At 43.1% G+C, this 9918-nt stretch overlaps 1 protein-coding gene across 1 annotated transcript; it reads left to right on the forward strand.

Annotated features, from left to right (window-relative positions):
• Positions 1-9: 9 nt before the first annotated feature.
• Positions 10-6281, forward strand: LOC133920142 (signal peptide peptidase-like 4). The gene is made up of 14 exons (XM_062364816.1): positions 10-350; positions 1758-1916; positions 2010-2121; positions 2523-2639; positions 2806-2957; positions 3038-3220; positions 3673-3707; positions 3850-4006; positions 4080-4133; positions 4215-4307; positions 4385-4527; positions 4721-4791; positions 5660-5743; positions 5830-6281. The coding sequence occupies exons 1-14, from the start codon at positions 204-206 to the stop codon at positions 5955-5957; spliced, it is 1635 nt and encodes a 544-aa protein (XP_062220800.1). The 5' UTR covers positions 10-203; the 3' UTR covers positions 5958-6281.
• Positions 6282-9918: the final 3637 nt, after the last annotated feature.

The following is a 9918-nucleotide window of genomic DNA, read 5'->3' on the forward strand; positions in this document are numbered from 1 at the left end:
CCCACGCGCAGAAGCAGAACAGTAGCCGATACGACCAAGCCGCGGAAAAACGAACAAAAAGGCGGAGGAAAAACCGAGCATATCGCCGGTCATTCGCAGACACACAGATCCGCCTGAAATTGAACCGTACCCGCCGCCTCCGCGTCGCTTCCACTCGCAGGCCAAGCAAAGCAAGCCCTCCTCGGGCGTCGGCGTTGTAGCTGATGGCCCGCAGGTCGCCGGAGTTGTCGGCCGCGGCGGCGGTTCTGCTCGTGGTGGCGGCGCTCGCGGGCGTGGCGGCCGGCGGCGACATCGTCCACCAGGACGACGAGGCTCCGAAGATCCCCGGCTGCTCCAACGACTTCGTGCTGGTACGGGGCTCCTGTTCAGTTGATTTTGCCGCCTCGAGCCTAATCGGTGTCACGCCGCGAGGGTTTGGGGCCTGGCGCCACCCGAATTTTGGGTTCCAAGTCGGGGGAGTCTCGAATTGGGTGTTTGGGGGTAAGCTTGGGTTTGGAGGACTGGATTCGAGGAGTTCAGAATCTCGTGTATTGGTTCGATTGCTTGATTTGTGGTTAGGGATCTCAGCGATGCCATTTGCTTGGACTGGAACAAGTGATTAGGTCGCGATACTGTGGTGTATACACGAGTCCCGACTATGGAGTCTGAAGGATCCTGTGCAGCTTTGTTTGGAATCAGTAAATCCGTTGGACTAGGCTACGGAGTGTGAGCTGCGTGGAGGCTTCGGTTTGGCATGCTTGTATGGTAGCTGAGTTGCTCATTACTAATTTGATTGAACCGTTCCGTTATTCCTTATTCGTGCTGTTTATTCAGGGATTATAGTCTATTAACTTAAATTTGACATGATCAAGGTAGCATTCGGGTTCATGGGTTGTCCGGATGCTATAGGCTATTTGCTTTTTTATGTTTCAGAAATTCTGGGTTTTAGAACTCTGAAGTTTCACTGCTGGGAATTATAGTTCTTACATTGTTGGTTTAGCCCTGTTATCTGGTTGATGATAGAGTCCAGCTATATTTGAGCTTCCTTATGAGATGCAGGACTTCTCCACAAAAAATAAATAAAAGAGCTGTTGGATTCTCTCATTGAGTATTCTTTTAGATATGCTGTTTGGTGGTTGTCTGTTTGCTATATGTGCGCGCCATAAATTTAGTGTCATACTGAGGTAATAATGACTTGAGACCACATAGGGACAGCTGCGAACTCCTCAAAGACTTTGATCCATGGCCGTTTCATTCCTTATTGCAGTCCTATTGAATTGCTATGACTACTTTATATTATGCAGAACAAATCCAGTGCAACAAATTATTTGTCCCCTATCTAGCTATCTTTTTCTTTTTTCAATTGAATCAGTTATCGTGGTTGAATGTTTATCCTGCTGCTCCATCCGGATCAGTATTTCCACATCTGAGGGCTGTTATGTTTAGCTAGTAAATATGGTTCTCAGGACCCATTGCAGTTTCCAGGCTTAAGATGATGATTGATTCGTCAATAACTAAGTAATTAGCTAAAGTCACAAGTCAAGCACATTTACTTGAAGTTCAATTGGTATCGGCACTTCGGAAGTTTGAATATCTAAAAATTTGGTGAATGTTTGGATTCTTTCATTCTTTGGCACATGGCCATTTTTTTATGCTTCTTGTCTTGCAAGTTGCAATGCTAATTACCTTTTATCATTTAAAATTATGCTGCCCACCATATGATCCCTCTTTTGGCTTTTATTCTCTACAATCACAGGTTTTCCCCATGTTGTTATCAGGTAAAAGTGCAGACCTGGGTCAACAAAAGAGAGAGCGATGAATTTGTTGGTGTTGGTGCTCGGTTTGGCCCTACGATAGAGTCAAAGGAAAAGCATGCCAACCGAACAAGACTGTTGCTAGCAGACCCTCCTGATTGCTGTACCCTTCCCAGAGAGAAGGTTGCCTTTCTGGAAATGATGATTGAGCTGTTTGGCATTCTTTCATTGCGTTCTATTACTTCTATACCTAGTGATTGCTCATTCCTTTGTTAGGTTGATGGAGATGTTTTGTTAGTGGAGAGGGGAAACTGTAAGTTCACCACAAAAGCTAAGGTTGCTGAATCTGCTGGTGCTTCTGCCATTATAATCATCAATGATAAACATGGTATGCATTGTATATGAAATTCTTTCATGGCATGTAAAGTCTACATACAATTCTTTCCACTTATAAGTGAGGGACGGGATCAGCTCGGTGATTTGTTCGTACCATGCATATGCCTTTCTTCACCTCTAGAATTTTTTTATTACCCTTATAATCTTATCAGAGCCCTTTTTGGTGTTTCTCTCTCGTTCTCTAAGATCCATAGTCATCTTTTGTAAGATTAGGCTCCGGTGGCCTGACTCAATACAGTGAGATCAAGCATCTGTGTTTCCCCTTTTCTGCTTTTTTTTTTAAAAACCTTTGTTTTACAAGTTGTAGTGTCAATTTTCGAGACTTATTGTTTGATCCTTTTGCCTTTGACAGCTAGTGTTAAGTGTTAACACATGTCATGCATCCACTTGCAGAGTTATACAAGATGGTGTGTGAGAGCAATGAAACAGATCTAGATATTAATATACCCGCAGTTCTTCTGCCAAAAGATGCAGGCTCCGCTTTACAAGGGCTTCTCTCATCTGGTCAAGGTAAATTTTTAGATCTTCTATTATTCGATGTCTTGTGCCATTCCTTGTGAATATGTGGGTGCTAATGTCTTGTGTGATTTTTTATTTATGTGCTAACTTGAGAGTGGGTATTCGTTTCAGTGTAAGATATCTAACCAGTGTGCATTTCCCCTTTTCAATTTCTCAGTTTCAGTGCAGCTATATTCTCCAGATCGTCCTCTGGTTGATACAGCAGAGGTGTTTCTATGGCTTATGGCAGTTGGTACCATTCTTTGTGCATCATACTGGTCAGCATGGAGTGCTCGAGAAGCAGATATTGAACAAGAGAAGCTCCTGAAGGTTCTGAGCCCAAATCTTGTTTCTCATTTTTGGTTTTATCTACTTGAAAGGAGGAACTGACAGAGATGGTACTTGTATAGGATGGCCGTGAAATTCCAGCAAACTTTGAGGCTGAAGGTTCTAATGGTATGGTAGATATCAACATGGCATCAGCAATACTATTTGTTGTGATCGCGTCATGCTTCTTGATAACGCTCTACAAGCTGATGTCTCACTGGTTTGTGGAGCTTCTGGTGGTTATATTTTGCATAGGAGGTGTAGAGGTGTGTATCATTTCATCTTTCTTTCTGTTATTACGTCTATTCTAATTGTGTGTTGAGTGCCCTATAGGATTTGACACCTCTTAAATAATAAAAATGGAGTGCTTATATTCTCTCAAGAACTAAATTACCCAAATTGCGAAGCAAAACAAGAAATGGAACATTGCTGGATTGTTACAAGTCAGATCCTTAATCTGCTTTGATTTTTTTTTCTTTTGACTTTTGGGAGAGGACTGAAACACTTCCATCTTTATCTGTGATTTGTAGTTTTGCACATGTAAGAATTATCACAAATTGAGCAAAGAGCTTTATGGTGGCTGTTAAATGACCAATTGTGATAATGTGTACCTTTAGCATGAATCATCCTTGAGTCTGTTTATTGATGCTCGTAGTAGCGTGTTCTTCCATTTGTTCAACTCTTATGATGTTTTTTTCTCTTTCTTTTGTATATGCAGGGTCTGCAAACATGCTTGGTGGCCTTATTGTCAAGGTAGGCTTCGTAAGATTTTCTTTATATTTTTCTGAGTTAAATGCATATTGTGGACATTCCTCAGCTGTCTCCTTAGTATCATGCTTTACAGCTATGGGAGTTTTTCTTAATATTACTGACTTGAAGTAATGGGATCTCTCAGATGGTTTAAACCTGCTGCGGAATCATTTGTGAAAGTGCCATTTTTCGGAGCTGTTTCATACCTCACATTGGCAGTTTGCCCATTTTGCATTGTATTTGCTGTTCTGTGGGGTGTCTATCGTCGGTTGCCCTATGCTTGGATTGGCCAAGATATTCTTGTAAGTATGCTTTGTATGCCTTCGTTGAGATTATTATTCTGTGCTGATTAATCTCTTGTTTTGTTACCTTTAGGGTATTACATTGATTGTTACTGTCATCCAAATTGTTAGGATACCAAACCTCAAGGTGATTATTTTTCTATTGGTGTATGATTTCCCTTCAAGTAATGGTTTCATACTGATACATGTTCTTGCTGGTTACTTTTAGGTGGGTTCTGTCCTCCTGAGCTGTGCCTTCTTGTATGACATCTTCTGGGTTTTTATCTCCAAGATGTTGTTCCATGAGAGTGTGATGATTGTGGTATGTACAAATGACCATTGTGATGTTTGCTATAGTCATCTGCTGGACATCTAGTTATGCTTGTGATCTGCTTGCAGGTTGCACGTGGTGATAAGACTGACGAAGATGGTGTGCCCATGCTTTTAAAGATCCCACGGATGTTTGATCCATGGGGTGGATACAGCATCATAGGCTTTGGTGATATCCTTCTTCCTGGGCTGTTAATTGCTTTTGCGTTAAGGTGAGCATGCAAAATTTTTGCCAGTTATTCATCTGTCAGTAACAGTGGGTATATCAGATCTGAATTTTGTAAGTAGAGGCTGGAGAATTATAATAAACTTTCTTTGCGTTCTCCTTAACTACTTATCTGGTACTATGTATGGAGTACATAAGGTTGTTGAACTCTAAACTGATCTTTTCTCCCCTCTCTTTAGGTATGACTGGGCTGCCAAGAAGACCTTGCAATCTGGCTACTTTTTGTGGTCGATGGTGGCCTATGGTTCTGGTAATATATCTGTGTTTCCATTGCAACTTTTGAGCAATGTGTGCTAGCACATTCACCATGAACTAAAAATTCCTGTGTCATGTGGAAGAATGTGATACTTTTGATGGTAGAGACAAGTAATTTTAAATGAGGTCTATTCTGTAAGACCACCTGAAAATGCTATAATTATGCTCATTGTGGCAAACATCTTTTGCTTGAAAGTTGAAATGGGGAAACAGAGAAAAGAAAGAACAATTTTACACAGTTCTGTTGCAAATGATAAAGAAAACATATATTGCACATTCTTCATTAACCTTGTTGGCATATGGTTCCATCTTGACAGTCTCTGCCCTGCAAAAGGGGACCTCTGCTCTTTGTTGCTGGTTGATGTACCTGCTATTTTCTGAATCTGATAATTTCTCATTATCTTAATTCTTAAATGCAATCTAACCCAAATGGCTTACTGTGCAATTTGCATAAATGAAAGCTGCGAAAAAAAGGTTTGCTTTGTATCATCGCAAAATTTTCTGTCAATGCATTGGGTGTGTATACCTTTCATTCATTTAACAAATCTACCTTGGTATGATATAGATATGAATTATGTGAAAGCATGTCATATGGCATGAATCAACACTAACATGGAGGAAATTGTGCACATGCCTTTTGAAACACTTCAACGAGGGGGCTATGACCTCATTTGTTTCTAAGAGACAGTGATGACTAGAATATTAGACAAATATATCAATAGTAGGTTTTTGTTTTGTGCTTGCTCATTAAAATGACCGAAAAGTTCCTATATGTGGATATGAACATTTTTGCAGAACTTGTGCCAGCAATATCTTGTTGTTTCATCATAGTTTAACGCACTGTTTTTTGGTGCCCTTTTTAGGTCTCCTAATTACATATGTTGCCTTGAATCTTATGGATGGCCATGGCCAGCCAGCTCTTCTTTACATAGTGCCTTTCACGATTGGTAAGTAATGTTTTTTGCCTGGTGATGAGTTTCACGGCCTCTTGGTTTATGTACTTGTGTTTTAACAAACCACCAAATTGCTGCAGGTACCTTCTTAGCTCTCGGCAGGAAAAGAGGTGAACTCAGAAACCTCTGGGCAAGAGGACAGCCAGAGAGGGTCTGTACGCATACACATCCATCCCCGAAGAACTCCAGTGTTCCAGTAAGCACGTAATCATAAATAAAGGCTAACCTGATGGGCCTGGGCCTGGAGAATGTTGCTGGTAACCCTTATGTATTCCCTGTTGTAAAGTGGTTCCCTAATGTACCCTTAGTAAGTTAGCAGGCTCCGATATTGTAATCCCTGTTGTAAAGTGGTTCCCTAATGTCAGTCAAAAAGTAGCAATCCATTGTATAGGAGGGCTGAGATACGTAACTCTGTCACTATATAAAGATGCGGGAAGTGTAGGATTTTAGCTCGGTATTTCCCAGAACTCTTCTACGAGTAGTATATACATGTCTTTGCAATTTCGAAATATACTGGGTATGTTGACATACTTGTTTTGGAATTGTCATATCCTACTGTATGGGCTTGCTATATCTCAGAATTTTTTTATTCAGCCTATTTAAAACTAATATTTTATTAATAGCACGTGAGAAATTAAATTTTCAAAAATTAACCCTTTTGGTCGCAACAAAGATATTGACGTGATCCTTTACATGTGTTACGCTAACCTCTTTGTGTGATCAAAGTGTCAAGCTGGTATGATGCTGTGATAGTCAGACGATGTGACATGTTTGAGTCACGCCAGCTGTCACACCAAACGGCTTGATGTGATTGAGGTGTATATAGAGGGCAATACCGGTTTTTTCCTTCTGTATGCTGTTCTTTTTCCTCCCATCTCTTTAGACCGAGCACGTCGGTGAGAGTCTCCTCGGCAAATCCTCCACCATTCGGGTCATTTGAAGTGGATTTTATGGGAAAGTGTCATAGTAAGGTAGCTCGTTCATTCTCTTCATCTATTTTCGGTATTTTTGGCTTGCATTCTTAGGTGAATGGTAGATACGGTATAGTATTTTGGTGATGATGATTAATGAAATTTGTACATTCTGGGTTAGATCGGAGGTTAAATATCATGCTATGAATGTATAGCTACGTATTTGTATCGTGTGGAATTTGTTACATGCAATTATTTAAGCGTAGGTAATTGAGGCATATATGGTTAGGCTCTATGTATATGAGCAATGCATGTTCCTCTCTCTCTCTCTCTCTCTCTCTCTCTCTCTCTATATATATATATATATATATATATATATATATATATATATATATATATATATATATATATATATATATATATATGAGTAATTTTGAATTGTTGTGATAAAATGATGAGACGCAGGGATTGAAATTGATTATATGTAGAATTTGCATGTGTTACATATTTTTGTATATGTGAAATATTTGGATGGTTTGTGTAAATGGATATGATTGTTTGTGTGTTTTGTGGTGGCACAGTTAATGCAAATGAGGAGTTTGATAAGATGAGGGAGCATATATTAAAATTTGGGAGCTCACCTTGTCTCGATAAAATTGTTGCTCGTGTTAGGTCAATTATGAATCTTGATGTGGATGAAAGTGATGTAACCGTATGTGAAATGTTTGATGCTAGCCGGAGTGGTAAGTCTCACTATGTTGTCATGGAGTTGGCATCGGAGGATGATTGGAAGTTGTATAAGAATTATGTGAATGATTCTCAAGTTTGTTGCGCGGAGGTTGTAGTTGACGTGGGTATTTGTGGAAGCTCGATGATATTGGTTCAAGAAGTGCGGGGTAGACTTAGCCCAGGAAGTGGAGCCTGTTGAGCATTTAGCTCAGGAAATTACCACCGTTGTCCCAGAGGTTGTCGGTGTCTCTGATCTCGCCAATGTTGCCGTAGGTGGTGAGAGCTCTGGCAGCAGGATCTGCAAATTAGACTTAACTACAGTGGAGTGCACGTGCAGGATCCCGCAATTACTGCATGTCCTATGCTCTCATGTTATCACATCATGCCAGATGAGAAGAGTGGATCATACATCCACAACTACTTGACCTCAGTGTATTATAAGAGACTGGCTCTAAAGATGTGAGAGTCCAACTTCGAGCCTTTACTTGATCCTTCGCAATGGCCGGATTACAATGGTGATGATTATGTGTCCGATTGTGGTCTACTGAAACAAAAACTAGGGAGGAGGAAGAGAAAATGGCTCCGGAACGAGATGGATGATTTTAATAATGGTTATGGTGATGACATGTATGGGGCTGACGACTTTGATGAGGCGCCAATTAAAATACATTGCTCCATATGCCATCGGTTTGGCCACAGTATGGAACAACACAAGGAGGGCCCGAGAAATCAGGTAATCCGTAAGAAAAAGGGGGATTTTAGAAGGGGGGAAGTAAATCATATTTTGGTAGAGGTGATCTATTCAATAATGCATTTTTCTCGTTTGTCTAAATCTTTTTATATGATGCCAATTATGATCTTTCTGTTAAATGTCTAACGATCATTTGACGCTTCATATTGCAGGGCGATGGCGCACCCTGATTACCTGCTTCTTGAGACATATTACGATGGGGACCACTAAGCACACCTCATTATTGACAATGACAAGGTACCAAATGTCTGTAACTGCTATGTATAATTGCTAAGTAGCGTGCATATGTAATTGACAATTTCAATTTAAATTGTACCTTTCAGGTGCTGAAACTTCTTCGGATGCGCACTCATAATCCTCTCTGGTAGGATGAGAGGTACACGCCATACATTCGTCATGCAGGCTTCTTGCCGTTGGTCAGGTTAGTGACATTGGGGCTGCCGATGTTCGACGATGCAGCGTTGAGTGCATTAGTGGACCGTTGGAGGCTGGAGACACACACCTTCCACCTCCCTTGTGGCAAGCTCATGGTCACGCCGTAGGATGTGGCTATGATTCTCGGGCTACCAGTGGACGAGCATGCTGTGTGCGGGATGGTGCAGCCTGCTGGATGGCGCGACATGGTAGAGGCGCTCCTTGGTAGTAGGCCTCCTATGCCAAAGTAGGACGCCAAAGACAAGAAGCCATCGGGCATCAGCTTCGCCTGGTTGGCTGCCAACTTTTGTGAGTGCCCTGAGGATGAGCGGTGGAGGTTGTGGAGAGGTACGCTCGCGCTTGGTTGTGGCACCTGGTTGGCGGTTTGTCGGTGTATCAGGAACCAGGGGTCCCTGAGTCCCGAGACTGGGCCGGCCATCCGCCACGCGTCACCATCCCGCGAGGTCCACCCTGCAAAATAAGAAGAAGCTAAGTCCCGAGAGAAGGTGCTCGGGGCCGCCGCCTCTGGTTCCCAAGCACCCCAGTTCCCCGATGACCCGCAGAGTCCAAGTACCGGGAAGGAAGTACTCGGAAGGGTCCTCGCCTACCCCCGAGTACTGTAATCCCCCGATGACACAAACAGCCAAGTGCTCGGGAGAGAGTACTCGGGGCTGCACGTGGCGGCCCCCGAGGACTCGGTTCCCCGAAGGTTTCCCCCGAAGTGCTCGGGAGAGAGTGCTCGGGGCTGCACGTGGCAGCCCCCGAGGACTCGGTTCCCCGAAGGTTCGCGCAAGATCGTCCGACGACCCGAAGGGTCCCATCGTCGGGGTGTCAGCCAGTCAAAGGCCCAATGCCGCATTTAATAGGCACGCGCAGCCTGACATCCTGACATCCTGACATCCTGACATTCTCAGCTGCCCACGCCCTAGTATCAGACCCTGCCATGCTCTGGCAGGGGGTTGTGGGACCATTAAATGCACGGATCCCGTCCCATTTCACCCGGGTGCCTCGGGATAACATTGCCAAAATCGAAGCGCTCTGCCTGCCACCCTGCCCCGGCAGAAGAACAAGACAGGGTGGGCGCACCGGGCACCTCTGTGGCTGCCCGGTGGGCCCTCTTAATAGCGCCGGAGGACATCTACAGTGACGAATGGTCGGATGCAAGCCGCATTTTTCCACCGCTTCTGTCACTTCGCCAAGACGGAATGATGACACCTTTCTCCGTGGCGCCCTGACACTCATGCCCCCTCTTTCCCATTCAGGATAAGTCGAGGTCGGCGCGCCTATAAAAGAAAAGGATGGAGAACACATAAAGACAAGGCCCCCGAAGCTCAGATCAAAAGACAAAGAATATCACAAACAAG

This window comes from Phragmites australis, chromosome 5, assembly GCF_958298935.1.
Source record: "Phragmites australis chromosome 5, lpPhrAust1.1, whole genome shotgun sequence".
In the NCBI taxonomy this organism is placed as follows: domain Eukaryota; kingdom Viridiplantae; phylum Streptophyta; class Magnoliopsida; order Poales; family Poaceae; genus Phragmites; species Phragmites australis.

Excerpts from the sequence above, each read along its gene's own strand:
- LOC133920142 (XM_062364816.1), top strand. The coding sequence starts at position 204 with ATGGCCCGCAGGTCGCCGGAGTTGTCGGCCGCGGCGGCGGTTCTGCTC. Across the intron at positions 3,708-3,849 it reads TTGGTGGCCTTATTGTCAAG|ATGGTTTAAACCTGCTGCGG; the intron begins GTAGGCTTCGTA and ends GGGATCTCTCAG. Across the intron at positions 4,134-4,214 it reads TTAGGATACCAAACCTCAAG|GTGGGTTCTGTCCTCCTGAG; the intron begins GTGATTATTTTT and ends GGTTACTTTTAG.